This window comes from Mesoplodon bidens, assembly GCF_964165515.1.
Source record: "Mesoplodon bidens genome assembly, chromosome: 4".
NCBI lineage: Eukaryota > Metazoa > Chordata > Mammalia > Artiodactyla > Ziphiidae > Mesoplodon > Mesoplodon bidens.
In genome coordinates, this window is record NC_138160.1 from 142,221,388 (window position 1) to 142,236,992 (window position 15,605).

At 56.0% G+C, this 15,605-nt stretch overlaps 2 protein-coding genes across 4 annotated transcripts; one reads left to right on the forward strand and one right to left on the reverse strand.

Annotated features, from left to right (window-relative positions):
* Window positions 1-2,530: 2,530 nt before the first annotated feature.
* Window positions 2,531-5,679, reverse strand: TRIR (telomerase RNA component interacting RNase; the record flags this gene model as incomplete). Of its 2 annotated transcripts, XM_081231465.1 has the most annotated exons (3): window positions 5,249-5,664; window positions 3,273-3,350; window positions 2,531-2,968 (listed from the first exon to the last, which is right to left on the reverse strand). In XM_081231465.1, the coding sequence occupies exons 1-3, from the start codon at window positions 5,597-5,599 to the stop codon at window positions 2,861-2,863; spliced, it is 537 nt and encodes a 178-aa protein (XP_081087591.1). In that variant the 5' UTR covers window positions 5,600-5,664. The 2 variants fall into 2 exon arrangements, with proteins under 2 accessions (XP_081087591.1, XP_081087592.1); XM_081231466.1 differs by lacking the exon at window positions 2,531-2,968 and having other exon boundaries at window positions 3,274-3,350; window positions 5,272-5,679.
* A 197-nt stretch (window positions 5,680-5,876) lies between these two features.
* Window positions 5,877-13,306, forward strand: GET3 (guided entry of tail-anchored proteins factor 3, ATPase). Of its 2 annotated transcripts, none has more exons than XM_081230964.1 (7): window positions 5,877-7,299; window positions 8,117-8,264; window positions 11,000-11,148; window positions 11,241-11,391; window positions 12,147-12,254; window positions 12,346-12,543; window positions 12,663-12,914. In XM_081230964.1, exons 1-7 carry the CDS (start codon window positions 7,139-7,141, stop codon window positions 12,720-12,722), a joined length of 975 nt encoding a protein of 324 aa, XP_081087090.1. In that variant the 5' UTR covers window positions 5,877-7,138; the 3' UTR covers window positions 12,723-12,914. The 2 variants fall into 2 exon arrangements, with proteins under 2 accessions (XP_081087090.1, XP_081087089.1); XM_081230963.1 differs by lacking the exon at window positions 12,663-12,914 and adding an exon at window positions 12,964-13,306 and having other exon boundaries at window positions 5,880-7,299.
* The last annotated feature ends 2,299 nt before the right edge of the window (window positions 13,307-15,605 follow it).

Here is a 15,605-nt window from a genome sequence, read left to right on the forward strand (position 1 = left end):
GCTGTGCACGGCAAATTTACTTCAACTAGAAGCGCTCAGTGCAAAAAAGAAACTCAAAGAACTGATGCCCCACGGTGAATCTGAGATGGGAGACAAACACCTCTCAGTTTACAACAGCCTCCCTGCCTGAGCATCTCATCACACTGCACCTTCCTATCAAGGTATTTCTCAAACACGGTCCCCAAACACAAGCCAATTGCTTCACCTAGAGAAGCAATAACAGCCACTTTGTCAGAGTTAACGATGGCTGTATGAACATTGCCCTTTAGAACTTCACTCTACGAGGAGTTTCAGTATTTTATCCCTACTTTATAGATGAAGAACCTGAACCACAAAAAGGCTGAATGACTTGCCCAAGATCACACAGCAAACAGACACCAGAATAGTTTGAAGCTGGGACTGTGTGACTCACCAGAACCTGAATTTGATTCTCCTCCCTCTTCAGACTTTCCCCAGGTCAGGGTAGGTGAGCTCAGTGAAAGGAGGTGCTGGGACGCCATCAGCTCCCTCTGCCTCCTGATACTCCAGAATAGAGGCTGAGCTGCTGCAGGGGCGACCTACTTCTCCCACTTATGTTTCTTTTTAAAGATCCAGAGGCTGTGGGTGGCTTTGAGGGAGGAGGAGGTAGAGTTGGCTCCATTGGCTTCCTATGTCCTCACCCCCACACTACATCCCCAAGGTTAAAGTCACACTTGGGGCAGCTCAGCATCCTGAAAGTAGGAGGGAGACCTTTGAGGTGATGTGGAAAATAAACCAGACAAGACTTACAGTGTGTTAGCAGGAAGTGAGGGGGGACATGTTGCCTGTTCCAAAGGCTGTTTGCTCACTCTTCAAGCCGGGCGTGGTTTCAGCTCAGGGTCTTTGCACCTGCTGTTCCTTTAGCCTGAACACTCTTCCAAGGACCATCTTCACTGCCTGCCCCACCTCCTTCGGGACTTGGAACAAATGGTGTGGCCATTCCCGACCAACTTAAAGTTGCCATCTCTCCCACTCTCTTCACAGTCCCCCTTTCATGCTTTTTTCCCCAGCCACAGAATGTATAACCATGTGGTGTTCTGTATTTTGTTTCTTGTCTGTTTCCCCCAACCAGAATGTTCGCTCCACTAGGACAGGGAGTTTGGTGTTTTGGTGCTCAGTATTTGGAATGCCCCACGCCCCACAGGTTGAATCTGGCAGTGTGAGGCTGGGTAGGTGCTACCTCAGCCCTCCTCCCCCTGCCTCTACGGTGGTTGAGGGCCAAGCACATGGTTACCACCTGATCCTGAGAGTCATGATGCTCCCCTGTTGTAAGAGGGATGGGAGCCTGGCCCTAGGATGAGCAGGAGTGCCGAGGTGCTCAGCATTCGTACCTGGAAAGGCCTGGGAGATGGGCCCACAGCTGGGGGGCCTAGATGTTGCTCCAGGTCTAATAGGTTTGAAAAGGGGTCAGGAGACAAGGACATCTTAAAACATTTGTGGGCTCCAGGGAAAGCAGGCAGCCAGGCAGCCTTCAGCTCCAGCAGGATGAGCAATGAGGCCAGGAAGACACAGAAGTACAAGGAGTACTGGAGGGGCACTAGGGATATCAGGTTTCCTTTAGGACACCTTGTCCCCTGATATATCAACTGTCATGTTCCGCAAGGTGGGACAAACAAGCCCCTTCCATGGAAGGGCTACAGGTAGCTGGCAGGACAGAGCAGCCCCACGGGAATCCAGATCCTAGCCCTCTTTACTTCCTCCACTGCCAACACCCCATCACCTCCCCTTGCCTGATCATGGCCTGGCCTCCTCCATCTCCCAGGTTCTGCCCAGACCCCTTCAGCCAGAGGGATCCTGTTAAGACATACTGAATAAAACACATCATGTTGCTCCTTACCTCACAACCCCCCCGAAGGTTTCTCACCCAAATTCTCACCCTAGCACACAAGGCTCTGCATATAATCCACCCATGCTCCTCACTCAGCCAGCTCCAGTCACAGGGGCCTCCTCAAAGCTCCCCATAAGGGCCAGGCACTCTCCCTATCTTTATGCTGGCTGTTCACTACCCCTGGGACAGGCTTTCTCACCTCCCTCAGGACTCTGGTCAAATGTGTCAACTAAAATAGACCCCTCCCTGCAGCCTCTATCCTGTCCTTCTTCGCAGTCACCTCCCAAAATGGCTTCCCCCTTTCATCTGTGTCTGTTTCCTTCCACAATGGCAGGGAGCATGCATGGTCTGTTCTGTTCACTGCAGCAGCCACAGGGCCCAGAAAAACCCAGGCACACCAGAGGTGCTCAGTGTCTTCTGATCTGAACAAACTGACAGCTTTGGCCCAGCCCAAATGGGACTGTGAAGAGACACTGAACAAGAACACCCAACAGTGGGGGGGAAGTCAGGGGTGAGACCTGAGGAGAGTTCAGGCCTACAGGAGGTGATGTACCCTCGTTCTCCCCCTACACCCCCAAATCCCTCCCTCACTGGGCCAGATCCAGGCTTTGGTGGGTGCAGTGCCAGCCATGAGGGGTGGGCTTAGGTTGGAGAACAGCAAAGAAGGCAAACCAAGCACACAGCTCCAGCACTAGGTCAAGTTCTTTACTTCCCAGAAGTGATGGCTAAAGGGAGGGAGGAGAGGGTGAGAAGAGGAAGACAGAAAGAGCCAGAGAGAGGGAGGAGCTGGGAAGACAGGGGACAGTAAACCACTGTTCTATGAAGTCTCAGGAGGCAAGTGCTCAAGGTAAAAAAGAGTCCTGGAGAATCGTCCGCAGCTGCGGCAGCTGCGGGAAGCATCTCGGTTTCCTTCTGTATATAAGTCCTTGGGGGAAAAAGGCTGCCGCGCTGCCGCTGCATTAAATAGTTATGTACATCGCAGAGTCCCAGGCCGTGGGCAGGCAGGGAGGGGGGTCATTTCACCAGGGGCCGAGTTTTATCATCATCGCCGCACTGGTGGGCTTTGTACTTTTTCACCTCTGCCATGTACTTGGCCCATGCATCACCTTTACTTGTTAATACCTGTTGGGGGGAGGGGAGGGACACACGGGGGTTGGGAAGGAGATGCCAAGGAGGCCAGGAACCAGGGTCAGGACTGTCCTGAGACAGCTGACCCACCCACAGAGTCACCGCAAAGGTCTTGGGTGTGAGGTAAAGATATGGAGAATCAAGTGATCTGGGAACTTTGTTGAAAGCCCTCCTCCCCCACCCAGTACACCCATCCAAGGGCTAGATACTGAGGAGGGAGGGACAGGGCACCTGGGCCAGGAACTGAGGCTGGAAGGAAAAGGCAACGTGGGCGGCCCCCCATACCCAGCCTGCTCACCTCATCCTCCGTCTTCTGCTTCTTGGCTACTATTCCCGTCTTGAGGGCTAGTTTGTTCCCGCCTCTGCGTTTGCCCACCTGGGTGAAGGGACAGAAGACTGCAACGGTTACAGGAGCCGGGGCCCGCCCTTGGCGGCGCTGAGGCCCACTACACCTTCCTAGCCCGGCCCGGTGGCCCGTCCCGACGCCGCGCCCAGCTCCACCAGCCGGCCGACCTGCGCAGCAATCAGAGAGGAGCACACGCGACTCAGCGCCTGCCCTGGGCCCATGATGCCCAGGCAGTCCTGGGCCCCCGGGCTGCCCTCCCAGGGAGAGAAAAGAATTCCCACATCGGTGGGGACGAGCGCTGTCCTCACCCTCCCCTAGTAGAAACCACACAGGCAGCAACAGCTCCCTTTATTGAGCACTTACTGTATGCTAAGCCCTGTGCCAAGTGCTTTGGATATACTATCTCCTTCCACTTTCACAGTCACCTTACGATGAAGGTTACCATCCCCATTGTAAAGATGAGGAAACATCTCTGAAAAGGAGAAGCCTGTACCCTGGATCATGCCAACAGCAAACAGTGGAGCTGGATTCAGGGTCAGGTGTGTCTAGGCCACAGAGCAGCATCCTTAACCACCAAGCAACACTGTTGCCCTACATGTAACCGGGCCCGGCCTCTTTGAGGATGCTCCTGCAAATGGCCCCTTGATGAACAAATGAAACAGGCAGTGACAACTACTGCTATTCTCACTCACAGAGGGGCACTCGGCCTCCACCCAGTTCTCACACCAGCCCAGGTCCTGCCACTTCCCCTTCCTCAAACGTAAGTCTTACTCTGAACTTTCATCCTGGTCCTCTGTTTTCTCCCACAGACTTGAGGGTTTCTTGTGCCCCAGGGGCTGCAACAGGCTTTACGGACATCCCATCCCTATCCCTCAGCCAGGCATTAAGTGACCTGTGCTGCTGGGACTCTTCTCACACTCATTTCTGACGGATGAAGAAACTTGACCCCCAGTTCGTTACTCTCACACCACACTTTTTTCTCCATACCACAGGAACTTGCTCTCAACACCAGAGACAAAGCAAGCTCAGAGTTGACAATCAATATAGGTACCATTTCTTTGGCCTAGAGTTTCTCAGTCGCATATACTAGTGACATTTTGAACTGGATCATTTTTGTTGGGGAGGGGGAGACGGTTGTTCTGCACATTGTAGGATGTTGAGCACCATTCCTGCCCTCTACTCATAAATGTCAATAGCACTCCCTCACCCAGTTCTGACAACAAAAATATCTCCAGACTTTGCCAAATGTGGGGATGATGTGCGGAGAATCGTCCCCAGTTGAGAACCACTGGTTTAGCCCTTCCTATAAGAAAGGGCCAGTGCTAATCACATCAGAAGATGCGATGATGCCCATTTCTGCAAGCAGGGAAAATGAGGTTAGGCCACATCAGACGCCCCAGGAAAGCAGAGATGCCTGTCATAATCAACACAGCATACCCATGACCTAGCACACTGCCCAGCAAAAGGTAAGGTGCTCAATAAATGGACACTGGACGAATGAGACTCAGGGAAGTCAAGCAAATCTCCTAGGGTCACAGAGTAAGCAGTCTGAGTCTCTCATCCACACAGCTCTGAGTCCAGACTTGACTATGCACCCCATCCCCATAGTGGGAGATGGTCCCAGTATCCAAAGTTCGGGATTCCACTCAAACAGGAATCCTGGTATCCTGGTTTCCCCATCCTCGGAGCGCTGTTAATAATGGAATTCCCCCCAGCTCCCAGTTCTTGCGGGCATACTGCAGGGGTCCCCACCTCCGCCCCCAGACCTCTCTCGTCGAGAATCCAGTTTCCGAATCCTCAGCGGGTGACCCGGACGGCTCCCTCATCAGGGTCGGAGGGTGGACCTGGATCCCGATCCCCTTTCTCGAGCCCGATTCCCCCTGCCAAGGAAGGCCCTGGCGCCCGCCCCCACCCCCGCGGCTCCTTACGAAGCTGAGCGTAGGGCCCGGGCCGCCCTTCCTCTTCGGATCCCCGGGACCCGCGGCGGCGGCGGTGGCCGGCTGGTCGGGTCGCTGCGGGCCCGGGGGCGGCTCTTCCTGCCGCTGCCGCTGCTCCTCCTCCATCTTCCGCTTGAACAGCTCCAGGAAGCTGCCGTCGTTGGCGAACAAGTTCACGCCGCCCGACACCGGGCTCGAACCCGAGCCCGACACTTCATCATCCCCGCTCTCGGGCGACGTCCCGGGCCCGGACTCAGCCCATCGGCTCCCGCCGCCGCCGCCGCCCGCGGGGCCCGGCGCCTCCCGGCCCGGAGGTTCCGCCCGTCTCCCTCGGGCAGCCATTTTGTCGCCAGGTACCTCGCAAAGGATTCCGGGAAGGCCGCTCCGGGCCCGCGCTTGGCGCCAGACTTGCCTTGTCCCGGGCAATGCATGCCGGGAAGACCGGTCTGGCCCTCAGGCATCCGCAGTGGAGGCGGGGCATGAGGGGCGGGGTGAATGAGGAGCAAGGTTTGACGCTACGCGCCGGGGGGCAGACGCCCCGCCCCGCCCCCGCCCCGCGGATCGTTATAGCCCTGCTAGACTCCCGCAGACGTTACGCAGAGAAGGTTTCTTCCGGAATGAGACTATTGTCTGCGCCTGGGGCTGTAGCGGGCTCTCGGAGTGAGGTTCCCGCTTGGGACTTGGGGGCGTATTAGCTTTTCGCAGCTAGAATCCACTTCTGGCACCAGGGATAATCTCAGTGAGGGATGGGACCTCGCCTGAGGCTGTGTGCTCAGCTGACACCTCGGAAGCTGGGTCCCTAACTAGAACTAACTAGAGGGCATATCTAGCCTGGGCCCCCAGCATAGAAATGGGGGTGTCTCTGGATTGGGTACCTGTCTCTGGGGTGGAGCTTTTATTTGGGAATAGAGACACAGCTGACTCCAAGGAGCTGGGGTCCCCATTTGAAAGTCAGGGTATTATTTTATGTGCTAGAGTACTCAAATGAAACCGAGGATATTTCTAGGCTGTAGTCTCCATCTAAGAGTGTCCGCTGAGGGCCTGGGGCCCAGCCTGTATTCCTGCCCAGGGCAGAGTTTCAGAGAATTGGCTGAACTGGAGTTTCCCCTCGCACAGAGAGCAAACTGGAAGGAGGTTTTCGGGAACAGGGTCCCTTCTACGACAAGGAGCGCAGTTGCAAGAGTTGTCCCTGTCCTGTCCTGTCCTGCACGGGGGCTCAGGGCTCACTGGACAAGGATCTGCGGACCTCGCCCACAACTGGAGTCGCCCTCCCTCTAATCCACTAGCAGCCCCGTGACCGTCTCCAGCCAACGAATCGGTTTGTTTATGATTGGTTTGCGTCAGGAGCCCGGTGGTTCCCAGCCAATTGAATAACAGAAGAGACGGACCTGAGGCGGTGTTGGGACCCAGGTTGGAGAATAGGGGGGGAATGATCGACATGAAGTTGAGCCTATGGAGTCAGGTCAGGGTGGACCTCGGATCTAACTTCTTGAAAAAGGTATGCAGCGGGTGTTTGGCCGGTTGCTAAGGAGAGGTTGCCGGCTACCGGGACCTGAGAGTGATTGGTAAAAGTAAGAAAAGATGTAGCCAATGAAAGGAGCGCTGCAAGACTTAGGGGCCAATCAATAAAGGGGAGTAGCCTGGGATGTACCAATATGTTAATTAGGCAGGGGGAGTCTTTGAAGAAAATATAGACAAGAGGCTGACAAACTGAACCTTGGAAGGGGAAGACGTTGGAAATATAGCTTCTATTAGCTGCTGAAAGTTAGGCCATGAGAAAATTAGTTCAATCTTCTAGCCTTGATGGTGTTGTGATAGGAAATTTCCCCTGTAGGTGCTTTGCATGGTGCGCTCCGCTTGATCACGTGAGCCGTTTCCAAGATGGCGGCGGGGGTGGCCGGGTGGGGGGTTGAGGCAGAGGAGTTCGAGGATGCCCCTGATGTGGAGCCGCTGGAGCCCACGCTTAGCAACATTATCGAGCAGCGCAGCCTTAAGTGGATCTTCGTCGGGGGCAAGGGTGGTGTTGGAAAGACCACCTGCAGGTAAGGAGGCTGCGATGGTGGCCGGGAAAACGGGTGGGATGTACCACAGGGCGAAGGGGAGGCCAAGGACCGGGTCTTCCACCACCAGCCGTGCAAGAGGGCTGGGCTGGGGCCTTCCGGGTTGTACTCTTCGGAAGTTATCTGGAGCAGATGGAAGCTACCTCCTGAATACAGGCCTGTTCAAGGGCTGAACCACATTGGATCCAGCGCACGGGAGCCTGGAGAGCGTTTAGATGTCCCAATCAGCTAGACTGTACCAGAGTGAGCCCAGAGTAGGGGGAGGGGCAACGGGGCGACCTGTCCTAGTCTGGTGAACCTTGCCATTCTATGCCCACGTGGGGGTGGGGGTGGGAGTGGAAGGCAGGAGAGAGGGCACATGATCAGACTACCCATTCAGCTGGGAAGAGGGGGAGGGGTCCCCGGGGCAAATTACCCTGGACAAGTGGACTGAACTATCGAATTTAGCAGGAGGTGCAAAGGACCCCATAGCTTAGAGTTGAGGGAGGGGACACAGGGTCAAGTTGGCTGGATAGCTGGACCATGTTACTTTGTGCCACCAAGGAAGCAGGCATCAGGCGGGACGGACACATTCAGTTGAACCTTACCACTATATAGCCAGCTGGAGGGCTCAGTAGGTGAGGTCTGATAGGGTCCCTCTGCAGGGATTGAGGCTTGATCCCACAGTCATCCGTACTCTTCTCTCAAGGCCCTTGCTGATCCAGGCCCCCTGCTCCTGGGACCCTTCTTCTCCCCATGCAGACCTAAGGAGCACAGCCTAACCCTTCACTTCCCACCTTTTGGCCTTTCCCTTGCCCAGCTGCAGCTTAGCAGTCCAGCTATCCAAGGGGCGGGAGAGTGTTCTGATCATCTCCACCGACCCAGCCCACAATATCTCCGATGCATTTGACCAGAAGTTCTCCAAGGTGCCTACCAAGGTCAAAGGCTATGACAACCTCTTCGCCATGGTGAGTGCAGCAGGGCTCAGCCCCGCCCCAGCTCTGGCAAAGGCACCTTCAGGCCTTTCCTGTGAACACCCACCATCAGCTACCATGTCCTGCCCATTCTCCATCCTCTGTCTCTCCACTTTCACTCCTTCTTCAACATACCCACAGGAGAGTGAGTGAGGAACGTTTGTGGAACAGAAAGGAAGCCAGAGTGACTGGAGCTTAGTGAGCAAGGGAAGGGAGGGAGACATTGATCAGGACCACATGGTGTAGGACCTTGCAGCCCACTGAGATCAGTTTAGCTTTGTTTCCAAGTTAATGGGAAGCTGTTTGTTTTAAGCAGAGTAATGTCATGGCCAAATTCGTTTTCCAAAAAGTTCCCTGTAATTCTCATGCAGAAATTGGATTGTAAGTCAAGGATGGAAACAAGGAGACTGGGACAGTGACCAGGCTAGGAATGATGGCAGCCCAAAATTGGGAGGAGAGGTGAGAAGTGGTCAAATTTGGGATGTATTTTGGAATTAAAGCAATTTAACTGCTTGGTTGTAATGGGTAAGAGAAAGAAATGAATTAAGTATAAGTACATGTCTTAGTTGGCTCCCTGGGCAGCTGAGGTGGGGAAGACTGGGAGAGGAGCAGGTTTAGGAGGCCAAAAGTCAGGAATTTTATTTGGCCACAATGAGACCAAGGTGCCCACTGGTCATCCAAGTGGAGACATCAGGACAGCAGCTTAGTTATGTGAACCTAGAGCTCAGAGGAGGTTGGCGTTGATTTGAGAGTCATTGTCCCAAGGGTGGTATTTAAAGCTGTGTGAGTGAAGGAGCGCGTGAAAGAATAAAGAGGCCCAGAAACAACCCCGGGGGCACATCAGCATTTAGGGTCCAGCAGAGGAGGAAGAACCATTGAAAGAGGCCGAGAAGGAGGCACAGGTGAGGTGGGAGGAAAGCAAGAGAGTATGGGCTCCTAAGCTCCAGGAGGACAAAGGGACTAGGGCAGAAAGGTTGTCGGCTCTAGCAGGCACATCAGTTTTAAGCAGATCACCCTGGGAATGAGGGCAGAAGCCTGCCTGGAATGGGTGAGCTGAGGTGGACACAGTGATCACCATGATGAGAGCAGAGAAATGAGCATGGCCGTCCCTGGAGAGGGAAGGGAATGAGGGTTAAGGAAGGCTTTTCTGAGGAAGGAGATGCTAGTGTATGTTTGTTTGCTGCTGCACATGCTTCAGGAAATTCCCTGGTGGTCCAGTGGTTAGGACCCTGGGCTCTCACTGCGAAGGGCGCAGGTTCAACCCCTGGTCAGGGAACTTAAGATCCCACAGGCTGCGCGGTGCAGCCGGAGGGAAAAAAAAAAGCTTCAACTGGGAGGGACAAGTGATGTTGCAGGAAGGAGTAAGGATGCCGGCTGAGGACGGGCCTCAGGCAGGCGTGAGCTCGCTCCAGCGCACAGACCCAGGACTTGGGCTCTGCCAGGACCAGGGGCTTAGAAGGAATGTGGGGGGACTGGGGCGTTTCCTGGGAGGAAATGAGGGCGTTGGCAGCCAGTGGCTTCGCTTTCTCACTGAGGCACAGGCGAGGCACAGGCCTCAGCAGAGGGTGAGGGGCACACGGGCCAGAAGGGGTTTGAGGAGGGAGAAGATGTGGCATTAACATTCCCATGGGTGAATTTTCTGGCTTGTCGAGTGCCTGTTGGAGATTTGTGATCAGGAATGGGGAGCAAGGTTGAGTTCTTCGTCTGGGGTTTTCCCCTGATGTTCACCTCGGTGTAGCCATGCCAGCGAGCTGCGAATAACCAGGATGGGGCTTTTGCCAACCACAGAGGGAGAAGGGAGTGTTTGCAGAGGCATCTTGTGGAGACTGGGCTGGATGAGAGTGCCGCCCAAGAGGGACACTGACGGTGAACAAGCGGGCAGAGGTGCGGGGATGAGGTGGCCCAGGAAGGTCTAGAATAACAGGAAGTGAGAAGGCTGGGGTCAGAGAGTGGCCTGGTGACTAGGAACAACCCATCAAGGGTGTGACTGTGGCGGGGTGATGTGTGGACAAGCTCCCTGCAGGGAAATGACCTCTGAGGCCAGGGAGTGGAGGGCTTCACCACAGGAAACATGAAGTCAAGTAGAAGAGGTGACACAGGCGGGAGATAGAGAGGCAATGGGTGCAGGACGGGCCAGGGACCCCAGGCTTGGTCATCTCCTTCATGGAATCTGCATCCATGTTGAGGACCTACTCTGTGCCAGACACTTCCAGGCACTGGGGACACAGCAGTGAACAAGACAGAAAAACCCCTGCCCTTGTGGGGCCCGCATTCTGGTTAGGGAGACAGGCGAAAATCATGCTAAGTAAACCATGTGAGGAGAGGCCAGATGTTAAGAAGAAAGGAAGGCAGGGCAGAGGGGGCTAGGGCTGCACTGTTAGATTGGGCGGTCAGGGAAGACTCATGTTAGAGGAATGATCTGGAAGAGGTCACAGGCCCGGGTCGGGGAACAGCCCGTGAGAAGGCACTGCAACGCACTCTGGCTTCCCTCTGGGACACTGAGCACAGCTGGCGATTTTCCATCTGCTTGAGAAAGACTTTTAACAATCTGTGCTACCACCCGAGACCTTAAGCGCCTAAGGGAAGGGCCAGGGCACCTCAGGGGTCTCCCCAGCTGTGACCTGATGAAGGGCTGTGCTCAGGACGCCCCACAGGCTCCCTCGGGCTCCGTGCCCAGGTGGGAAGGCTCCAGCAACAGCAGCCTGAGTCTTGACCCTCTCGGCCCCCAGGAGATTGACCCCAGCCTGGGTGTGGCGGAGCTGCCGGATGAGTTCTTTGAGGAGGACAACATGCTGAGCATGGGCAAGAAGATGATGCAGGAAGCCATGAGCGCCTTCCCAGGCATCGATGAGGCCATGAGCTATGCAGAGGTCATGAGGTCAGGCCCGGCGGGGACTCTGGGTGCCCGGCGCTGCCTGGGGCTAGGGTGGAAGAGGGGGCAGAGCGGGCCTGATCCTCGTCTCCCCGCAGGCTGGTGAAGGGCATGAACTTCTCGGTGGTGGTGTTCGACACAGCGCCCACAGGCCACACGCTAAGACTGCTCAACTTCCCCACCATCGTCGAGCGGGGACTAGGCCGCCTCATGCAGATCAAGAACCAGATCAGCCCCTTCATCTCACAGGCAGGCAGAGCCCCAGGGCATCCAGGAGTCCCCTGAATCAGAGTGGGCCCCCGGACCCCTAGATGTGCAGTGACAAAGGCATTTGCCACATACGCTGTCAGTCAGTGCTTCCCAGTGGGTGGGATGGATCTTCACTGCGGGGGGACTGTTCCCCCTACTCCGCAGCACTCAGTGTCCCTGCCTCCACCCGCTGAGTGCCCCAGACAGAGCTTGAAAGCACATATCCCAGAGCCAGGTGGCCCAGGTTCGAATGCTTTGCACTCTGGTGTGACACAGCTGTGTGACCTCAGGTCACTTTCCCTCTCTGGGCCTTATCTGTCAAATGGAGAGCATGCGAATCCCCCCCATGGGTTATTATTAGCACGACATGACAAGCCTGATGCCTTCACACTTTTGCACACCACTGCCACCTCCTTGGTTGTGTGTGGTCCCCCGGCGGGGACCTGTGCCTCAGTCACATTTGTGGGGCACTTAACTGTGTTAACTTAACAGATACTGTTCCAAGCACGTGACATGTCATATAGCACAACAGCTCTGCACATGAGGAAACTGAGGCTCTGGGAGGTCAAGCTAACCTGGCCACAGTCCCGCAGAAATGGCAGAGCTAGGGTTGGACCCCTGCAATCTGCTCAAGGGCCCACACCTTTAACCACTGGGAGGTGTCAGGAGTTGTCCCCCGGGTGTCTAGTGAGCCCAACCCAGGGAGTATAGTGTGCCCCAGGTAAACCATGAGCCCTCTCACATCGTCCCCACAGATGTGCAACATGCTGGGCCTCGGGGACATGAACGCAGACCAGCTGGCCTCCAAGCTGGAGGAGACGCTGCCTGTCATCCGCTCCGTCAGTGAGCAGTTCAAGGACCCTGTGAGTTGCAGTTCAGGCGGGCGGCAAGAAGCTCAGGGGAAAGAGACAGGGCTGAAATCTGCCCCTCCCTGCCCTCTCTTGGATCCTGCAGGAGCAAACCACCTTCATCTGTGTGTGCATTGCTGAGTTCCTGTCCCTGTATGAAACGGAGCGGCTGATCCAGGAGCTGGCCAAGTGCAAGATCGACACGCACAACATCATCGTCAACCAACTCGTCTTCCCTGATCCCGAGAAGCCCTGCAAGATGTGTGAGGCCCGCCACAAGATCCAGGCCAAGTATCTGGACCAGGTGCGCACACCCACCCTCCTGCCCAGCCCTCATACCTCTGACCCTGGAAGCTGGGGTCGGGCCCAGCCCAGCCAAGGCACTGCTGACCTTTTACTGTATTCTCTGACCTTTTGCTCCAGCACACCTTCTGTCCCTCGCCCCAACCCCCTGCCCTTCACCCACTGCTTCAGACCTTCTGATTCTGGCCCTCATAGACTGGCTGGCCTGGCCTGGATACCTCTCACCCTGGGGAGTGGGAGGTCCAGCCCAGTGGTCTCTGACCTCACTGGCGCCACTCCCACCTATGGCCCTGTGAAGCCCTTGCTCATCTTCTCTCCCGGACTCTGGGAGACCCCTGGCCCGACCCTTGACGTTGATCACCTTCCGTCCCTGCCCTGTGGCCCCCTGACTGCCGCCTTCTGCCCTCTACCCCTGCCGCAGATGGAGGACCTATACGAAGACTTCCACATTGTGAAGCTGCCACTGCTGCCCCATGAGGTGCGGGGGGCGGACAAGGTCAACACCTTCTCTGCTCTTCTCCTGGAGCCCTACAAGCCCCCCAGTGCCCAGTAGCACCACCACCAGCCCCAGCTGCTGCCATTTCACACTCACCCGCCACCCGCCGGGGCAGAGTTTGCACAAAGTTCCCCCATAATACAGGGGAACCACTTGGGGGAAGGGAGGCGGGGAGGGGGTCTTTTCCCCCTGGTGGGGCTGGGGGAGCTGTAGCTGCCCCCGCACCTCTCCCTGCCTCTCCTCCCTCAATAAAATGATCTTAAACGACTGTGGATGTTGACATGGGGGGGTTGGGGCCTAGTACCTCCATGTACATTTGCAAAGGTTGTACACTGCACAAAGATGTCACATCCAGAGAGGCACAGATGTATGTTTAGGTCTCTCACAACAGAGACCTAATAGAGATGTGTGTTTATTGTGGTAATTTTGGAAGGAGGGTCCTTCTGTAAAGGGGTGCCTTTTTCTAGCTCTATATGGGTAAGGGTGTCCTCTGGGGCTGTAAAGCCTGGAGTAGAAGAAAGGGGCATCTGCCCACTTCCTTCATGGCTCAGAGCGTGGGAACGGGGAGGCCCCTTGGCCAGCCCCAGGCTGGTAGGGAGCGGATTAGGTCGGCAGCGGCCCAGCACTGCCTGCTGTTTGGTTTGGGAATTAGTGGGCACCCTGGGCAGAGGCTGGGCCTGCCAGACTGTGGATTAACAGTCTCCACCCCCACCCCCCCAATTCCTGTTACATAGAATGGCATCAGCCCCTCCCAGCACAGGGCTGCAACAGGGGGGCTGATTAAGGGGCAGGATGACAAAGGACTCAGGCTGGACGGACCCTGAAGTCCTGTCCTGCCCCCAGAGCAGTCTCACTGAGTGGCCTGCCGCCTGTTTCCTGCAGTTTGAGCTTCAGTCCCCTAAAATGGAGACAGAAGTGTGGCCATTCATAGGGCCATGGCACAAATTCACCTGACCCTGGAAGGGTTAGCAAACCAGCCTGAAAGGCATAAAGCAGCCCCCCTTCTCTCCTTCACTCCTCCCTCTGCCACTGCCTGGACAGTCACTGTCATCCCCAAGACCCAGGACTGGCATGACCTTGGGCGTTTGCAAGTTCCGAGCTGGAGCTGGATGGGGGTGGCGGGGGAAAGGGGGTGACTGAGGACACACATGAGTCAGGAAGTGGTGTTCAGACAGTGCACACCCAGGGTCTAGGCGTGCCAGGGTGTGTGTGTGAGGGGAATGCAACCACGAGCCTAGACGTGTCCCCCCAATTCAGTCAGGTGTACACAAGCCCATGTGGGCACGTCCACATTGAGGAGGTGCTTGTAAACGAGCATGGCAGTGCAGCCCATGGCAGGACCCCAGGCTCCGAACCAAACTGCCTGGGTTCAAATCCCAGCTGTGCCATGAACAGGCTGTGCGTCCTCTGAGCCTCAGTTTCCCTACCTGGATAGCGGGAATTAGGAACACAAACTTCACATTGCCTGCTTGTGAGGACGCAATGAAATGAAATAGGTAACGCCTTTACAGTGGCCCCAGGCATGTACCTGCCAAGGACTATTTGTTACTATTCACTGTAACAATTAGTAAGCATGTGAACTAGCCCGGGCAACCCGCCTCTGCCCCAGCAGGGGTCCAGCAGGCGGAGTGTGTGGGGACAGTGAGCTGGGGGAGGGGAGATGAGCACGGGGGTCGAAGGGGGGCTGTGGAGGGGAGGGCTGGCTGCAGTATGTGAGGATACATCCAAGGGAATAGGGGTCTCTGGTCAGGTATGGAGCCCATCAACCTGAAGCCTGTCGCCTCCCCAGTTCCCGTAGCTAGCAGCATCACCCCTCATCCTCTTTTATGTGCTGTCCAGCAGCTGGACGGCAGAGGCACAGGTCCGAGTACAGCCAGTCCGAGCTGATTCCTAACTACCCCGGGCTGGGCAGACACCTGCCAGATTAGGAACACAGCGTCCTGGCTGGCCGGACCTTCGGGGGCAGGGTCGAGTGGAGCCATGTGCACTCCTGGTGCTGGGGTGGACTTGAGAGGCTCAGGGGCACCCCAGGGCACCCCTCTTGGAGCTGAAACTCTGAGCATCTGCCCCTCCCACACTGGGCTATGCATTCAATGGTGAGGATGGAGGGTTGTTTGTGCCAGGCTAGAGTGCCCCCTTTGTAGGTGTGTCTGTAAAGGGAGAACATCTGTCCTGTATCCATGCCAAATGTGGGGACAAGGTTTTGTGTCCCTGAGCTTGTGTGTTCATGACAACGCCCAAAGTGTCTGAGACCCAGGGTGTGTGTTTGCCTGCCCATCGCCGCCCGCAGTGAGGGGGTGTTGGGGAGGGTGTGTCTTACGTATTGATGTACAAATAAATGCAGGTGAGTTTCATGAGGGGTTATGGCCTGACTCCATCTGGATGTGACCCTCTGGGTCTGTGGGACTGTTGGGAGGGGTCGATGTTGTATGAGTGTGTCTTTGCTACATTGGCATATCAAAGGGACTCCCTAGGACCCGGCTCTGACCCCAGGACTGTGTGCTGCTGTGCTGAGGGCAGGTGCTCCTGCATCTGGTGTGTGGCCGTGGTGCGTTTTTGTGCAGGGG